Raw genomic sequence first — 19,700 nt, forward strand, 5'->3', positions numbered from 1 at the left:
ACCCCAACTTAACGAGAAAAAAATTCATTTTGAATCCTAAGGACAAATTTCGATACCTCCGTTAGGGGCGGGTTGACAGCAATCGTTTCAACTTATTAAAGCAGGTTTAGTATTCTCATTAGATCCACCCCAGATAAAACGACGAGCCAATTGTTCAAGTTGGTCACAAATCCCTTTAGGAATGGCCACCGTTTGCATGAAATAGTTGGGAATAGCTAAAAAAGTTGCCTTCGCAAGGGTAATGCAATCCACAAGAGAAAGCTTAGAAGTCGTCCAACTATTTAATTTGTTACGAACTTTATCAATGATGGACTGGAACGCACTTTTGATCACCCTACTATGAAATAGGGGCATACCTAAGCACTTCCCCAAATCTGTGGCCCTTTGGTACCCTAAAGAAGGGCATCCTTGTGCCAGGAATCGGTCACATGTACAGATGGTTTTGATCACGATGTTTTTAAATCACAAAAAAGCTTCTAACCACAAGATATGCTTTTCTACCATTTCCTAATAGATACTATTAGTTTATTACATGTATGATGGTTACAAATGCTTACTTTCTTTCCTGTGAAAAAGGATCAAGAGAGGGGACAACAGATGTAAGAGAGTAGAACTTCTCCAATTGTTTGCTAGCACGAATTTCTCATCTGTGAAGTTGTTCAAGTTGAAACCTACACTCTCTCAAAGGTCTAATAGACACAATTAGATATTTGATGGTCGACTGAATAAAATGATGAAATTATGAACATTTTTAGTGACTAAAATGAACTGTAAAAGTTAGATAAACAAGTAATTTATCTAAAAATCCATCAAAACTAATATATTTAAAATATTTTTTCTTTATTTTGAGGGTAAAATATTTATGAGAGTATAAAATAGTCAAGAAATTTATGAGAAGAAAGAATTTGCAAACAATTATAGTTAAAAGATCAAATTGAGTAAAATGCAATGTTAAGGGTCTAAATAAAAAAGAGAGTACTTTTTTAGTAAAAAATAAGAATTGAAGTTACATAGGTATTCTACAGTGGTATATGAGCATGTAGTTCAAATTTGATAAAAAAAAAGAACTTAAAATAAAGGATGAAATGAAGAAATAAAAAAATTATGAAAAATTAAGGGATAAAATTGAAAGATAGAAACTTTCGAAAAGAGAAATCAAAAGTACATATGGATTTAGGAACATGTGATTTAAATTGGTTAATTATAGACTTAAAATGAAGGAATAATTGAAGGAATAATAAAATCAATGTTTAAATTGTTAAAATATAAAAATATATAGTCAATTTATTTAGCTTTTGGAGTAATTCGAAATTTCTAAATTTTAACTTGACTCTAACTCGAAAAATCGAATTGATAATTTGAGTTGACTCGACAAACTCGACTCGATTAACTTGAAATTGAAAAAATAATAATTTTTTGAATCGAGTTGAATTTTACACGTACTTAGAATAAGATGAATTGGGTAAGAGTATGCAAAACTCAATCCGGAATAGTATAAGATATATGTTAAACAAATAAAATATATAGGCTTGTTACATACAGAACCAATAGAAGCATGGAATTAGGATGAATGTGGGAGGGAATTATGGTTGATCATTTTCCGTCGTTGAGGGGGAGAGGCAGCAAATGGATGACCCTTTAAAGCCTCCCCCGTTTCTGCTGTCTTTAAATAATAAATATAGTCAAACCTCAAAAAGTACAAAACCTCCCTCACCTCGAATGTCATTTTTGTACCTCAATAACCCAAAAAAAACGTTGCTCAAAGTTCATTCTCTTTTAAACATACAGCAGAATGTACAGTTCATATCATGTACCACATTAAAGGATAGAGCTTTCTCTGCATAAATTCAAAAAAAATTACAAAATTTCGATTGGATTGTGAGATTGGATATGTTTAGGATGCCCAGATTATTTTTGTGCATAGAAACAATGCGTATGCTTTTTTCAGGTGCCCTAAATGGAAAAATGGGGTTCTTTCTTTGATATTGAGAAGGAGATGCTAATTTTCATGCTCAATAATTTCTCCATTTTATTGGTTTATTGTCTGCTGGGACTTTCTCTCTCAATTGGCTGTTAGGAACTCAGTTGAAAGTAGAATTATACTTGCATTAATGCTTGTAAAAGCTAAATTGAAATACAATGCTTCTGTTCCTTATATACAATTTCTAAGGACTAGCTTAAGCCTAACAGATTGCTCAACTGACATTAACAACCTAAATTGCCCGACTAACAACTTCAAGAATCTGCTAACTACTTAACTAACTCATCATGCAAGCTAAGTACACGCACACAACAGTATGAGCAGCACGAACATTGATGCTGACTCATCATGCTAACATTTCCTCCATTTCTTCTTCTCTTCTGACCTTGAACATTCTTGTACTCCAATCTTTCCTCGAAATACTTCAAACGCGCCTTTAGACAATGGTTTAGTGAAGCCATCAGCCACTTGATGAGCTGCATGGACATAGTTTACACACAACTGTTGAGCATTCACCTTCTCACGAACAAAGTGCACATCCAGGTCAACATGCTTTGATTGTGCATGGTAAATCAGATTGGCACTCATAGCTACAGCTCCTATATTATCACACCAAATCACAAGTTTCCCACGCTGCTTCAAGCTAAGCTCAGTTAGCAAAGTACTTACCCATGTAACTTCAGTAGTAGCATCAGCTAGGCTTTTATACCCAGCCTCCATCGTTGAACGAGAGACATACTTTTGTTTCTTTAAACTCCAAGCAACCATGTGATTATCAAGAAACACAACATACCCTGAAATCGATCTACGATCAGTGATATTTGCACCCCAATCAACATCATTAAATGTTGAAACTGTAAATCTTGATTTAGAAGGAAAAAAACATCAACCCAAAGTCCACAGTTCTTGCAAGATACCTCAAAATGCGTTTTACTTCTACTAGATGTATTTCACGAGGCTCATGCATAAATTGAGCCACCTTCCCAACGCTGAAGGCAAGCTCGGGTCTAGTATGACAAATATACAATAATGACCCAACAATGGATTGATACATAGTAGCATCAACCAATAATTCTCCATCCTCGGATAACTTAGGTGCAAGAATCATAGGTGTGGCATACGATGAAGCATTCCTCATACCAGCCTTTTCCAACAGTTCCAAGACAAACTTCTTTTGACTAAGCATTAGAGCACCATTGCTCAGTTTTACTTCAATCCCAGGAAATAGCTGAGAGGTCCCAAGTCTTTAAGAGAGAACGTGTTTTACAGTATGCATATGATATTGACAATCATAGAGGTTGATGATTCTGTAATAACTATGTCATCCTTATAGACCAGGAGGTAGACACGTTCAACTTCTGTGTTTGTAAAAAATGGAAAAGTATCAGCTTGAGACACTTGAAATCCAATCTGTAGCAATACATCTTTTAGTTTGGCATGCCAGTTACGAAGGGCTTGTTTCAGGCCATATAGTGCTTTCTACAATTGGCATACAAGGGGCGCACCATCAGCTGCAGTCTGCTCGAATCCTGGTGGTTGATTCATAAACATAATTTGTTTTAAGTCTCCATTAAAAAAGGTATTGTTGATATCAACATGCCTCAATTCCAGTTATTTTTCACTGTAACTGATAAGATAACATTAAGAGTTGTGAATTTTACAACAGGGCTAAATGTGTCAAGGTAATCTTGCCCAGGCACTTAGGAAAACCCTTTTGCAACCAGTCGTACTTTGTATCTGTGTACTGAGCCATCTGGATTGCGTTTTACTTTGAACATCCACTTGCAACCTACTGCAGTACGTCCTGGAGGGAGCTTAATCAGTTTCCAAGTTCCATTTCTCTGAAGTGCCTCAAACTCATCCTGGACTGCATCATCCCATTTTAGAGATTGTAAGGCTTCAGTAACAGTTGAGGGAACATTCTCGTCAAAGTAGTTTTAATAGGCTTTAGGCTTAAAAATGCAACACTTGCCTCTTGTGAGCATAAGGTGAGTGTTCATAGGTGGTACATGAACACCAGGGGAGGCTTCAGTATCAACACTGGTTGGAGCAGCCTTACTGTTAGGTGCATCACTATTAGGTGCAGATAAACTGGAAGGTAGGTAAACAACTTCTTCTCCTTCATAGCCATATTCAAAACTAGGTTCAGCAGTTGGTTCAGTAAATGCATTCACACTCGAGGATTCACCAGCATCTTCTTCTATGCTCGCATCTTCCATATTATGAGGTACTGAAGATCCTGACTCAGTACTGCCTGGAGTATGCGCATGAACTATTTACTGACCAGACACACTTTGCATGTTAGTCACAATTTCGAGGGATTACTACTATCGATTCTTAACAGCATGTGGTTGAACTGAAGTTGCTCGACCTACAAAAGGAAACAAGGTCTTATTAAAAACTACATGTCGAGAGATGTAGACCCTTCCATTTACTGTAAGACACTGAAATCCTCTATGCTGGGGGCTGACACCAAGGTATATGCATGGTTATGAGCGAAATGCAAGCTTATGAGCTAGAAAAGGTCGCAGGTGAGGAAAGCACTGACAACCGAAAACTTTCAATTTGTTGTAGTTTGGTTTTTTCCCCAACAGCTTCTCACTAGGAGAGACCCCCTACAGAATCTTAGTAGGCAGTTTGTTAATCAACTGAACAACAACAATTATAGCATATGACCAATAGTCCATTGGTAAGGAAGCTTGTGCCAGTAACACAAGTGTCATCTCAACGAGATGTCTGTGTTTCCTTTCAACAATCTCATTCTACTCAGACATGTGCGGGCATGATAGCCTATGTACAATGCCAGATTTGATTAGTAGGGGTGAGAGGCTACGAAACTCACCACCCCAGTCACTCTGGACAGCTTTAATGGAAGCATTAAATTGGGTTAACACTATTATTTGAAACAATAAGAAGGCTTCAGTGGCTTGAGACTTGTGTTTTAAAAGGTAAACCCATGTATGTCGAGTGCATGCATCAAAAAATGACACAAAGAACATGAATCCATTCGAGGAAACATGTGGAGGTCCCCATAAGTCAGTAAGGATAAGTTGAAAAGGAGTACCATATGTTGTATTCGATTGAACAAAGGGTAACTTGTGGCTTTTGCCCATATGAAAAACAGTGCATGTTTTATTAACATCAATAATAACTTTTACATTAATTTATTTAGTAACTTGTTTTAAAACATCACTCGAGATATGACCAAGTCTTCGATGCCACAACTCCTCTATTTCATTAGGTATAGTTTTAGCAACAAAACTAATATCAGCAAGGGTGCACTTATCTTTTCTTCCAGTCTTATTCATTACAAACGAGTAAAGCCCTCAAGTTTCCTCACTAGTCAGAAACACCTGTATAGTAACCTCATCTTATACATAACATCTACTAGCATGGAACTCAAAGAATATATTGTTGTCCTTAGCAAGCTTTGAGACCGAAACAAGTTCTTTGTTACATAAGGAACATGCAATAAATCATGCAATATCAACACTCTAGATGCATAAAGTAAACTTGAATCACCAACCAGTTGAATGTCTAACGAATTACCATTGACAACAGTAAGTTTACCTGGACCATGAAATTCAGATACATTTGTAAGGTTTGTTCTATTTGGGGTGACATGGTGAGTGGCACCGGAGTCCACCACCCACCGATCAGAGTTTGCAGTAGCAATATTTACTTGAGAGTCCATCTTACCCTGAGAGCAATATTCACACCCCTGATTACCACTAGTAGATGTTGAACCATTCGAGGAATAATTGCTGGTGGGGCTATTATTGAAGGAATGATAGCTGTTGATTGGTACACATGTAAAATCTTTATCAAACCGGTGCCAACAACGATCAACCAGGTGACCAAGCTTCCCACAGAGTTGGCATTGAACACACGTTCGACCCCGTCCTTGACCACCATTTCTTGTAGCACACGATGCACGACCAGATCTGTGATCCAGGTGATTAGAGGAAGCATGATCAGTATCACTCCGAGCATAATTTGCACTTATGGGTAAAATGTCATGTTGCTCATCAAATCCTGCACGCTGCACCTTAGCATCCATCAACATTACATATATGTTATCAATGGAGAGAACTTCTTTCATGGTTGAGACAACAACCATAAATTGTTGATATTCATGAGGGAGACCCCTCAATATGCTTACAATCTGTTCGACTGGAGGAACAACACTCCCACACGATGCAAGGGCATCACAAATTTCTTTAATGCGTGTAAGGTACATGCATATACTATTGTTTCCCTTCCTTATGGATTACAGTTTATAGTGTAAACTCATAACTGACATAGTGGAACGATTTGCAAAGAATTTGAGCACTGTCTCCCACATTGTAGCAGCTGTTTTAGCTCCAACAAATTATGCTAAGAGATGTGTACTTACAGTTGATAATAGCCAAGATGTCAGGGCACTATCCTGGGCAATGAAATCTTCATAAGCTTCATTCACTTGAGCCTCACCATCGTCATCAAGAATCGTCATAGGTAGAGTAGAAACACCGCCACTCAACAGCCGCTCCAGTCGATAGCTTCGAACCATGAGCAGGATCTTCTTTTTCCATAACAAGAAGTCAGTTTCATCAAGAACCATATTAACCTTCTTGTTAGTGAAACCACGAGAAACACTGGATGAAAGATCCATGATCAGACAAAACTTCAGGCGACTTCAGATTACAAGCGGAAGCAAGAACAGATGATCCCACGATCGACATCTAATGATACCATGTTAGGAACTCAGTTGAAAGTAGAAGTATACTTGCATTTATGATTGTAAAAGCTAAATTGAAATACAATGCTTCTGTTCCTTATATAACTTCTAAGGACTAGCTTAAGCCTAACAGATTGCTCAACTAACATTAACAACCTAAACTACCATACTAACAACTTCAAGAATCTACTAACTACTTAACTAACTCATCATGCAAGCTAAGTACACGCACAAAGTAGTTTGAGCAGTACGAGCATTGATGTTGACTCATCATGCTAATATTGGCTTCTGCTTGATTTTCGTTTCCTTGATAGTGGTCTGTTTGCGTGCGTCGCAAGAATCTATTGGTTGGTCGCTTCATTATTGATAAGGTTGATCACCAATTGTTTGATGATGACATGCCGATTGTCCATTAGAGGTAAAACTGCAAAAAATTCTCATGTATTTATCTACGGGAAGAAGGAAGATTGATTGGTTAATTTATCATTAGTTGTTGTAACGATAGATGAGTCATGATGTTAATTTATCATTGGTTTCTTGCAATTTGCTTTATTCTTGATAGAAGAAATTTCACAAAATTTTGAATTCATTTGATTAGAATCATGGTGCATATTGGATTTCCAGGAATTGATTTGGATTATGTTTTAATGAGTTGAAAGAGGTTTCTTATCTTCGGTGTACTATAGAGTCATTGGATGGTTATGAAAAGAATTACTTCCATAGCTAGATTGATGGACTCATAATTTTCTTGGTGTGATTGTGTCTTCTGACCGTCTAGTTTACGGTTCATTATGGGTGTGAAATGAACATATCACAATGAATGAAGAGAGTAGAATCATTGGCAGGTTGATGATGGAGGCTTCTAGCAACACATTTTCTGAGGTAGTTAATTTACTAAAGTCGTGGATCCCTTAGCGATCGGAGCCTGCTACTGTATCACACGATTTTTGGATGCCCGATCATAACTGTTATGGAGTTAATAAGAGCTAACGATCAAGGGACTAAAATTAAACAGATTGATAACATAAAAGACCATTTCTAATTTTTTTAATCGGTGATTAAAATCAAATGAATCTAAGGGTGCGTTTGGTTCACGAAATGTAAGATTACCAGTGAGAATAAAAGATTACCGGAGAATAGGATTACTGAGAATGTTGTATTTTGTGTTTGGTTGGTTTAGCAGAAATGTAAGATTACAATGTTTGGTTAAAAGAATAAAAGATTATTAAAATGTATATTTTACCAAATTGTCCTTATTATATATTTATTTTTTTAACAAGTTGAATTCTACTGTAATATTACTATAATTAATTTATATATTTTCTTTAAAAAATTTATATTCATAAAATTTATATAATTTTATTATAAAATTAAAAAGATAAATAAGTTTAATGAAAGAGTAAAATTTTATTTTAACCTCTGAACTTCATATAAAATTTTAATTATAGATTTTTTTTGTAAATCTAAAATAGTTTAAGGATAAATTTGTAATTTAACATTCGTAGAATTTTTATTATTTAACTACAGAAGAAGAATATTTTTGAAAATTTTCTAAGAGTATTTTAATCCAAAATGTCGGTAATCTAATAATATCTAAAGAAATGGGATAATAACATTTCTGGTAATATACCCAAAAAAATCTATTATTTGTAATAAAAGATTACCGGAGACTGAAAATGTTGGCCAACCAAACGGTGAATGAGGATTCCATTCTCCCTGTAATAAAATATAGCTTGAACCAAATATCCCCTAAAATTATAAGAGAACACTCGTGTAATTTATCCAATTAAAAAATATTATAAAATGATATCTTTAGACCCCACCAATGACCGCAACATAACCCTAAGCATGGGATCAACAACACAATATAACGCCTACTCAAGATCCATGTAGTAACTTAGTTCAATGCATTAATAAAGATGTAAAGTTCACAAGTGTAAAGATAAGATTAGAAGATGTTTTGTTTCAGGTTAAAGTTGAGGAGATGTAAATGCAATCAAATCTAAACATTGTGGTGATCAAATCAAACCGAGGAGAGAAAGACTGCAAAAGAACAGAGAAGATGATAGCAGCATCTCCTTGCCCACGTGGGTCTGTCACAGTGTGAACGATACCTTTCCCCAAATACCTCTATCCCTTCTATCAACAACACCACCAACTTCAAACCCCAAAAACACATTCATGGCTTCGGGCGCCAGCAGCAGCAGCAAATCACTTCACTCACATAATCAACGCCAGCAGCAGCAGCAGCAGCAAGCTCAGTCTTCAGGCACCAGCGACATGAGAGCTCCCCATGCCCACCACCAAGCCGACTCCATAAGCAAAGCCATTGCTCAGTACACAGTCGATGCTCGTCTCCACGCTGTTTTCGAGCAGTCGGGGGGGTCAGGCAAGTCATTCGATTACTCCCAGTCCGTCAGAACCCCTACCCAATCCGTCCCCGAGCAACAAATCACCGCTTACTTGTCTAAAATCCAGAGGGGCGGTCACATCCAGCCCTTTGGCTGCATGATTGCCGTCGACGAACCCAGTTTCCGTATCATCGCCTACAGCGAGAACGCCCGTGAGATGCTCGGGATTACCCCTCAATCAGTTCCCAATTTGGAGATGACCGAGGTCCTCACCATTGGTACCGATGTCCGTACACTTTTCTCTCCTCCTAGCGCAATTTTGTTGGAGAGAGCCTTTGCTGCCCGCGAAATCACGTTGCAGAACCCTGTTTGGATCCACTCCAAGAATTCCGGCAAGCCCTTTTACGCTATTTTACATAGGATTGATGTTGGAATTGTGATTGATTTAGAACCTGCTAGAACTGAGGACCCTGCGCTGTCCATTGCCGGTGCTGTTCAGTCTCAGAAATTAGCGGTGCGGGCGATTTCCGAGTTGCAGTCCCTCCCCGGCGGCGATATTAAGCTTTTGTGTGACACGGTTGTGGAAAGTGTGAGACAGCTTACCGGATATCATAGGGTAATGGTTTATAAATTTCATGAGGATGAGCATGGGGAGGTCGTGGCCGAGAGTAAACGGCCGGACTTGGACCCTTACATAGGCTTACATTATCCGGCTACGGATATTCCCCAAGCCTCGAGATTTTTGTTTAAGCAGAATAGAGTTAGGATGATAGTGGATTGCCACGCCACGCCGGTGCATGTGGTTCAGGATGATGTGTTAATGCAACCTCTGTGCTTGGTTGGTTCCACTCTCCGTGCCCCTCATGGTTGCCATGCTCAATATATGGCTAATATGGGGTCAATTGCTTCTTTGGCAATGGCGGTTATCATCAATGGAAATGACGAGGAAGCTACCGGAGGAAGAAATCAGATGAGGCTTTGGGGTCTGGTTGTTTGTCATCATACATCTGCACGTTGCATTCCATTTCCTCTCCGGTATGCTTGTGAGTTCTTAATGCAAGCTTTTGCACTTCAATTGAATATGGAACTGCAATTGGCAGCTCAGATGTCGGAGAAACATGTTTTAAGGACTCAAACTCTTTTGTGTGATATGCTTCTTCGTGACTCTCCGACGGGTATTGTTACTCAAAGTCCCAGCATTATGGATCTTGTGAAATGTGATGGGGCTGCTCTTTATTACCAAGGTAAATATTACCCTTTAGGTGTGACCCCGACTGAAGCCCAGATAAAAGATATCGTTGAGTGGTTGTTGGCATTCCATGGAGACTCGACTGGTTTAAGCACCGACAGTTTGTCTGACGCCGGTTACCCTGGGGCAGCCTCACTTGGGGATGCAGTTTGTGGGATGGCTGTTGCTTATATTACTAAAAGAGATTTTCTATTCTGGTTCCGGTCCCACACAGCAAAAGAGATCAAATGGGGTGGTGCCAAGCATCATCCAGAGGACAAGGATGATGGACAGAGAATGCACCCGCGGTCTTCATTTAAGGCATTTCTGGAAGTGGTCAAAAGTCGGAGCTTGCCATGGGAGAATGCCGAAATGGATGCAATTCACTCACTTCAGCTTATCCTGCGCGATTCATTCAAGGATACTGAAGCAAGTAATTCTAAAGCTGTTGTACATGCTCAGCTTGGGGATCTAGAGCTACAAGGGGTGGATGAACTCAGTTCAGTGGCAAGGGAAATGGCGAGGTTAATAGAGACTGCAACTGCTCCCATATTTGCTGTAGATGTTGAAGGTCGCATTAACGGGTGGAATGCAAAAGTTGCAGAATTGACGGGGCTCTCTGTCGAGGAAGCAATGGGAAAGTCTTTGGTTCATGATCTTGTTTACAAGGAATATCAAGAAACCGTTGACAGGCTTCTTAGTCATGCTTTGCAAGGTGATTGTCTTACATTTTCTATCTTTCCCTACTGTCTCAAAATTGATAAAGTAAACTCGTATCTTTTTTATTTTATTTTGTATAAACATGCAACTATACCAATCAGAGTGAGACCAAATAGATATAAATAAGGATCAATTCTCGAGAGAGTTCTACTTTTTGCAGTTTTGCGTTTTGATAGTACCTTCATGCACATTGAAAGCTTTATCAAATTGTTCAAACATAAGCACTAAATTGATGATTTATATTAATGGTTTCACTTCCACATGTGTCGTTTATGGGAATATATAACCTTCCTCTACTTATACCATGCATCAAAGTGATGATTTATTTTTCCAAGCAGCTTAATGTTTGCTTTGAAGTTTTCTTTATGTTGCCTCAATTGATGCAGGGGAAGAAGATAAAAATGTAGAGATAAAGTTGCGGACTTTTGGCTTTGAAGATCATAAAAAGGCTATATATGTGGTGGTCAATGCTTGCTCTAGTAAGGATTATACCAATAATATAGTTGGAGTTTGCTTTGTTGGTCAGGATGTGACTGGTCAAAAAGTGGTGATGGACAAATTCATCCACATACAAGGTGATTACAAGGCCATCGTTCATAGTCCCAATCCGTTGATCCCACCAATTTTTGTGTCAGATGAAGACACATGTTGCTTGGAGTGGAACACTGCCATGGAAAAGCTTACTGGGTGGCTTCGAGGGGAAGTCATAGGGAAAATGTTGGTTGGTGAGGTTTTTGGCAGCTGCTGTCGCCTTAAGGGTCCAGATGCTTTGACAAAATTCATGATTGTTTTACACGGTGCCATTGGGGGGCAGGAGGCAGATAAGTTCCCTTTTGCCTTCTTTGACCGCAATGGGAAATTTGTCCAAGTGCTCTTGACGGCAAACAAAAGGGTCAATATGGATGGTCAGATTGTAGGAGCCTTTTGCTTCTTGCAGATTGCAACTCCTGAATTGCAGCAAGCGTTGAGAGTCCAGAGGCAACAGGAAAAAAAGTGCTTAGCTAGGATGAAAGAGTTAACCTACATTTGCCAGGAAATAAAGAGTCCTTTGAATGGAATCCGCTTTACCACCTCACTTTTAGAAGCTACTGAGCTGACTGAAGATCAAAAGCAGTTTCTTGAGACTAGTGTTGCTTGTGAGAAGCAAATGTTGAAGATTATCATAGATGTTGATCTGGAGAGCATTGAGAATGGGTAGGTCTCCTAGCCTAATTATTACTGCAATCAAATATTAAATTCTTTCACCTTGCATTTTCATCCGGAATTATATATGGTCTCAATTGTTGATTTCTAGAACTTCAAGGGAACATACATCTGATGCCTATTGAACTCTATTTCATCTTTGGCTAGTACATCTATTAGATTATTTATTGATTATGACTCAATTGCATAGGAATCTAACTCGAATGCTAGTTACTGTTCTTTTTTTATTTTTGGGCGAGAGGTAATCTTTGAACTAAAATTGTATTTCTATTGTGCCTTGTGTTTGTGTGATTTCTACTTTATTAAGATCGAGCATGCATTAATATTTTTATTGGCATGTATCTGGCATGATATCATTAATTAGGAGATGGGATCTAATTCTTCGCTTCATGTGTTGGACCTAGTTCTATGGAGCTTGAAAAGGCTGAATTTTTTCTCGGGGGTGTCATAAATGCTGTTGTTAGCCAAGTAATGCTACTGCTGAGGGAAAGAAATTTGCAGTTAATACGGGATATTCCGGAGGAGATCAAAACATTGGCTGTTTATGGTGATCAAGCAAGAATTCAACAGGTATTGGCTGATTTTTTGTTGAATATGGTGCGTTATGCACCATCGGATGATGGTTGGGTAGAGATTCATGTTCGCCCAACTCTGAAGCAAAATTCTGATGGACTCACTATTGTTCATACAGAATTCAGGTATTTTGCTTTCTCTCTATGCATTTTGTAAGATAAATGTCGATGGTTATGCTAATATAAGGGAAATAAAAGGAGAAGCTATGCTATCATTTTATCGAATAGACATTAAAGACAGACAAAATATTACAGAAAACTTGGTTTTGCAAATTAGTGTGAATTCATGTAGAATTCAAACCTACTGAAGTCAAGTGACAATTTACTTCATAAAACCTTATTTATAGATATTATTTGTGGTTTCTTTTCAATTTACTTCATAAAATCCTTTTTATGTCATGGTGCTAATTTCACAAACATCGGTGTATTTCTGAAGGATGGTATGCCCCGGTGAAGGCCTTCCTCCTGAATTGGTTCAAGACATGTTCCATAGCAGTCAATGGGTGACACAAGAGGGCTTAGGGTTGAGCATGTGCCGAAAAATCTTAAAGCTCATGAATGGTGAGGTGCAATATATCAGAGAGTCGGAAAGATGTTATTTCTTAATCATCCTCGAACTTCCTGTACCTCAGAAAGGCTCAAAGAGAGATGATTAGGTTAGCCCTTGAGATCCCCAAATTTTAGGCCTTCATCAAATTCAACCCGAGTTCTTTTTCCATTATTTACTAAATCGTTGCTTATGCCAGTTGCATGGTTTGTACACGAACATCACCTATAGCCACCTGATTCAGCTAATGATGCTCTCAACAGATTGAAGAATTCCAGTCTACTCTGTTATCGAAATGCTACTGCACATGCTGTTTTCTGGTAAGTTTCATATCAAATACCCTTATGGTATAAGCGAACTGATCGATTGCCACGAGTGTAGTTCTTAAAAACCAGACAATGTTGCACATTGTACTGCATTTTATGAACCGTCATGTATTCTTTAACAAGCAGGGCTGAATAAGGGTAATTATAGAATGTTATATGTATATATGCCTCCCACAAAAAAAGCTGTTGCGGTAGTGAGTTTGCAGTCGGGTCGGATCGTGAAGCTGTTTCCCACTACATGTATCCTATTATGTATCATAAGAGCTGGATTAGATATTCACTTTATCCTAAGATAATCATCACGTATACATCTACGTTAGATTATCCCTAAGCCAGTTCTGCTGTGGCTGTTGAAATGTATGTATTCCGACATTCGGATTTACAAGATATATATGTATATAGGTGATGTCTGCTTTTCCTTGTAATTAAGAGATCATTCTTAAGAGAGGATAACTTATGGATAACTTACTGGTTTGGTACTGTTATCCCTATTTAGCTTGGAGTGTAAAGGTTAAACTAGCTGTTAGACTCCTGTATTATCAGCTTAGGAGCAAATAAGCCCCTCTACTATAAAAGTTAGCAATTTAAACATAGGCCGAATGTTAAAAAATTATTGATTCGAACATTATTATAAGTTTCGTTCTACATGCAATGCTTCATTTGTTTTTCTTCTTCTAATTTTTAATATATATTTGAAGGATAATTGGAGGATCTATGTCTGAAATATATGTCCGAAATACAGAGAAAAAATTTAAGGTTAAGAGGAATGTATACGTACTATTGGCGCTCCTTTTCCCCTTGGTTCTGCCTTTTTGTTGTTGTTGCTCGTGGTATATAATCCTACTTGGATTGGTGCATCTACTAAGCCATAAAGAATAAGGCAATAAAGCTTTTAACGTTATCCTCACCTTATTTTTCACAGGTGGAAAAGTCATTGGAGGTCGATTTTTTTTATAGTTTTGGGATGAGTATAAGATAATATATGTTTAAATATTTTTCAACTATTTGAATATTAACACTCATATCTTTTCATATGCGATCAGGTCTATCCATTGACAAATGTAAAATGTGATACGATACAGTGTCTCAAAATTCTGGTGTTCAACACTTTGAAAAAATTCTGCTAACCTAGAAAAAATTATTTTCCATTTGATAAGATTTAACCAAAAAATGTTTCTAATTTTCTCCCTTATTATCTTAAGAATGTAATCAATTTATAGTGTTTAATTGATAAAAAAAAATTCTTATTATGTTCATCCTAGTTTTAATTTTCTTAATTTTTGATATTTTATAATTTTGTTTTATTATAAAAAATTTAAGGGTCTTATTTTAATAAAGTAACACAAAATTCATATATTTTTTGAGACATATATGTATGCGATGCACGATCTCAAAATTTTAGAAAATAACAATAATTTTTAATTATCGAAGTCTCAGTTTGTGCTTGACATTAGTTTGCATTGGACATTGATTTTTTTTTTTATTAATGGACATTGATTATTGAATAAGAATTTTGACGTAGTTTAAAGATAACAACTTTATAAAAGCATGGCCTAGACATCATGTTAATGAATAATCCAATGCTCAGTTGAAAGAAAAAAAAAGTTAAATTGGACTGACCGAATCAGAAATCAAACTGTTCGGTTCAATTGTATAAATTGGAGAGAAAAATTATTATATATAGGCGACGAGGAAAATTACATGAATAATCCCTCGCCGAAAGAACTTTTAAGGTTTGGGATTGGATTTCCATATCAATTTCTAACTTTTTTTTTTTGGTAAAAAGACTTCTTCGATCTCTCTAAATTAGTCCCTCTATACAGGAGGAATCTAGTCCATACCAATTTTAAAAGTGATCAGCAATTAAAGATAATTAATGAAAATTTAATTTCTAATTAATCTCTCATGTTGAATCCACATTGCACATTATTCGTGATTGCCCAGATTCGACAAGGTTTTGGGAGTCCATTCTTCACAATCAGCAGCGTAGCAGGTTCTTTGAGCTACATCCGGACAAGTGGATCACGACAAACCTTGATTCCAGCTTTGTTTGTTATCGTTTGGATACTCCCTGGAACCTCCTGGGCGAAAGACTATTACAACAGTCCAAAGCATATGTCATCTCTAAAGGAGACTAAGTTTGAATGTGTCCAATGGAAGCCCCCTCTAGAAGGATGTATTCATCTCAACGCGAATATGACAGGATAAATTCCGAAATAAATTTATCTACTATCTCAATTTTCTCACAATTTCTGAATCACCTCGGATTAAGAAAGATGGAAGAATGAGATAAAATTTTGTCTAAAGATTGTTATGCAAAATAACAATCTGAGACGAAATCTGAATTGAAAAATAAAATAAAGTAAGTTATACTTCTTAAAAGACAAGAAAAATATAGAAATAAAATACACATTCTTATTTGATTGATCTATCGATCAGAAACAATTTATGCATGTCACTACACAGTTTCCTGAAGACATATTTTTGGCCAATCGATCAGAAACAATTTATGCCTGTTACTACACAGTTTCCTGAAGACATATTTTCGGCCACTCATTTGGTGCTCGAGATCGTTAATCGTCTGTCTCCTAGGATATAACAACTAGATGCTCAACCACAATAGCACATCTGAGAACTAGTGGAAGAGAAAAAGATTTTTCTTTCAAGTTCTTGAATTTTGAGATATCATAAATATGTTCTAAAGTGTTGAATATGTGTTTAACCTAGTAGGTTAACACAATATTAATTATAAGAGATTTTCAAGAGAGGTTTACTCCAAATATCTTTGAATATTTAAATTTAAATAGATAATAATATCTTTTAATTTGAGATATTTAAAATATATACACTTTTTACTATTCAAACTTAAATAAATATTATTTTAATTTGAAATATTCAAAATGACATAATTATCTTTATCATTCAAAGTTAAATAGATAATAAATACCTTTTAATTTGACATATTAAAAGAACAATTATCTTCTCAAATTCAAATTAAAGAATATATTTTAATTTATAATATTAAAAAAGAATATGAATTTAATTTAAATATTAAATCTATCAATAAAATTTACTTTTTTTTAACAAACAGTGTTGTTTTTATGAATGCTAACCTTGGTGCAGCTGGTGGTATCTTCCGAGATCATCTCGGAAACTTCATTTTAGGCTTCATTAAAAGACTCAGATTCAAAACGATGCTTCAAGCCGAACTATGGGGGATTCTCAAAGGTCTCAAACTTGCTTGGTCTCATGGTTTTCAGAGAGTTTTGCCCCAAACTGATAATGGCGACGCTTTTAAGCTCTTAACATCGGATTCTGCTAACAATCCTTTCAAACTTATCTGAGCCATCACAGATTTAATCAACAACACTTGGTGTGTGAATATCGCACTCATACGTTGTGAAGCAAATGAAGCAACAGACAAAATCACAAAAGCCAACTCTGTTGGTCACTTATCGATCTAAAATTTTGCTCCCGTATAAGTACTAGATGTTCTCTATAGATATATTTATGACCCTTCCCATAACCGTTTAGTTACATCTTAATGTAATGGCTTATGCCTCATAATCATTAAAAAACCACTCATCAAACACAGAAATTGCGCCCAAAAAGAAAAATTCTTGAGTAACGTTTGTGCATATGTGTGAAATAAAATCTGAATATATTTTAGTCAATGGGATAAGTTGTTCATATTGTCACAACCTGCATATTTAAGTTTGAGACATGTGCGTGAATATCCGTCAAAGAGGTTGTGTGCGGAGTATCGAGCTTGCGAAGACCATTAAATTTGACCCATCGTTGGGAGAATGCTAGAGAGTCCATTCACATGAGGAACCTTTCCATATCATGGAGATCTTCAATCTAGAGAAAAAATTGGACTAATTGTTGTAATTGGATAATAATTGATATTGATTCCTACGATTAGGAGATTTGAGCCTATTTAGCAGTAGATGTAAATCGATCTAGGTCATTAATTGTGTCGAAACTCAACTACAAATAGGGACCCCACCTTATTTGTATTCATTCCATCCATTCCATTCATTCTTACTTTGAAAGAGTAATATAACTCTAAACATTTACTCTATTTCTCTCTTGTCACTTTGTTTTTTATTTTCTTTGATATTGTTTTCTCTCTTTGGTGGCTATAGTAGCCCATTTGTATTTAGTTTCCACATCCATCAAAGCCTTGTGGGTTTGTTCATGACCTTTGGTTCTCACAAGACTTGTTTTCAAGCTTACTTAGGTGCCCAAAAGACTAAGAAGAGTCTAGAAACATCTAAGGTCGCACATCCTACTAGACCAAAACTCTAAGGTCATGAAAAGTGGTACCAAAACGAGTCGAGGGAACTTGCGATTGATGCAACTTGTACTGTAATCAAGTTTGGTGATTGTTTGTGTTTGAGTTAGTCGTGATGGTGATCGAGCTAGTAATTGAGATGGCATAAAAAGTGATGGTGTTTCCGCCAAGAAGACATAGAAAGCCATAGTGAGAAATAGAAGTGGACAACGACGAGGGATGATCTAGTCGACAGTTTGGTTGATATGAGTCATATTTCCAATTATTGGGTGGAGGATCTATGAAAAATATTAACATCATTAAAGAAGAGGGTCGTTAAACTTGAAGAATTTGAGGACTAGGCCAAGAAGACCCTAAGAGTTTTCGAGTCATGTCTTGATAAAATAGAGTATGTGAGGGACAAGTTTGATGACAAGACTCAACAAGCTCTCAATAAGTTGAAAATGGATTCAAAGGAGAACTTTGAAGCAATAGAACTGTGGCTAGAAGAGCTGGATGTTGCATGTTTCTTTAAATCAAATTTTCAGTCACTTCATTGGTGTGTGAGATCGTCAATTGTTTGTCTCTTAAATACAACAACTAGATGATCAGTAGACAATAACACAACTGCAGAGATCACGAAATATATCATTGCCTTTATCTATCACCAAAAACTAAAGGAGAAAAACTTTTCTAGTTGTTTCACGTTATTAAATTGTGAAAGCTTATGAAACTTGTTTTTATCCTATAAGGTTTTCACAATTTATAAGGTTTCTCATAATAAAAATTTAGGTGAAGCAATCCTTTTGGACCTACAATACTATATGTAAATGAATATAAATTCGGAATAATATGTTCATAATTTAATTGAATATAAATTCATAAATGATATATTTGTATTTAATCAAATATAGATTAAATATGGATTATAACAAACCATGCAAGTTTTTTAAAATGAAGGAAATATATTTAAATTCCTTTCTTTAATCCAATTCTTTCTCTTTTCTCTAAGTCATTTCTTAAAAACCAACCCTAATCATGTCTCAAATCCTCTAAAACCTTAATTCTTTTTCATCATTGATCATCGTTGAACTCTCGCACATCTGTTGTGGACTTCATTGCCCGTCATTCCTTATGGTTGTTTTAATCTCCTAAATACTTGAATCTAATTAAGAAATTAGGGTTTTAGAGATTTAGGAATTATGATTTTATAAATTTTGGAGTAATTAGTGTAAAAATATGAAAATTTTGGGGCCCTTTTAAAAATTTATGAATTTTATTTTAAAATAATTATAAAGAAAAATAAAAATTAGATATGTGTAAAATATTAATTGGTTGACTGTTTTTAACTATTGTTAACCATCAAATGTCAAACACTCACTTTAATAAAAAAAATTCAAATATTTTAAAACTAATAAAAAATATAATTTAAACAGTTACTATTTAATTAAAAATTTATTTTATTTTGTTGAAAGAATACGAACACTAATCATTAAATCTAAACAGGTTTTGTTTAAGTGGGTTTAGTACGACGACGTTTGTGTGTTGGATCGGGTGGGTGGATCCAACCCAACCCACCCCAAGACAACGGTACAGAGTCATTTTGTCTCCTTCCACAGTTGACATTCTTCTTGTCACTCCCCAAGTAATTCAATTTATTTTTAATCAATCAAACCCTAAAAAGATTTAACCCATCCCCATCTAATAATATCCAAAAAGGATTTATATATATATATTAAAAGAAAAACAGATCTTGGAAACTCCCCAATTTATCAT

General features: G+C 36.1%; 1 protein-coding gene across 1 annotated transcript; it reads left to right on the top strand.

Annotated features, from left to right (window-relative positions):
* Window positions 1-8,703: 8,703 nt before the first annotated feature.
* LOC120119385 (phytochrome B) lies at window positions 8,704-14,040 on the top strand. Its single transcript, XM_039139189.1, has 5 exons — window positions 8,704-10,995; window positions 11,387-12,194; window positions 12,608-12,901; window positions 13,212-13,431; window positions 13,522-14,040. The coding sequence occupies exons 1-4, from the start codon at window positions 8,883-8,885 to the stop codon at window positions 13,429-13,431; spliced, it is 3,435 nt and encodes a 1,144-aa protein (XP_038995120.1). The 5' UTR covers window positions 8,704-8,882; the 3' UTR covers window positions 13,522-14,040.
* The last annotated feature ends 5,660 nt before the right edge of the window (window positions 14,041-19,700 follow it).

This window comes from Hibiscus syriacus, unplaced genomic scaffold (assembly GCF_006381635.1).
Source record: "Hibiscus syriacus cultivar Baekdansim isolate YM2019G1 unplaced genomic scaffold, ASM638163v2 tig00110332_pilon, whole genome shotgun sequence".
NCBI classification, from domain to species: domain Eukaryota; kingdom Viridiplantae; phylum Streptophyta; class Magnoliopsida; order Malvales; family Malvaceae; genus Hibiscus; species Hibiscus syriacus.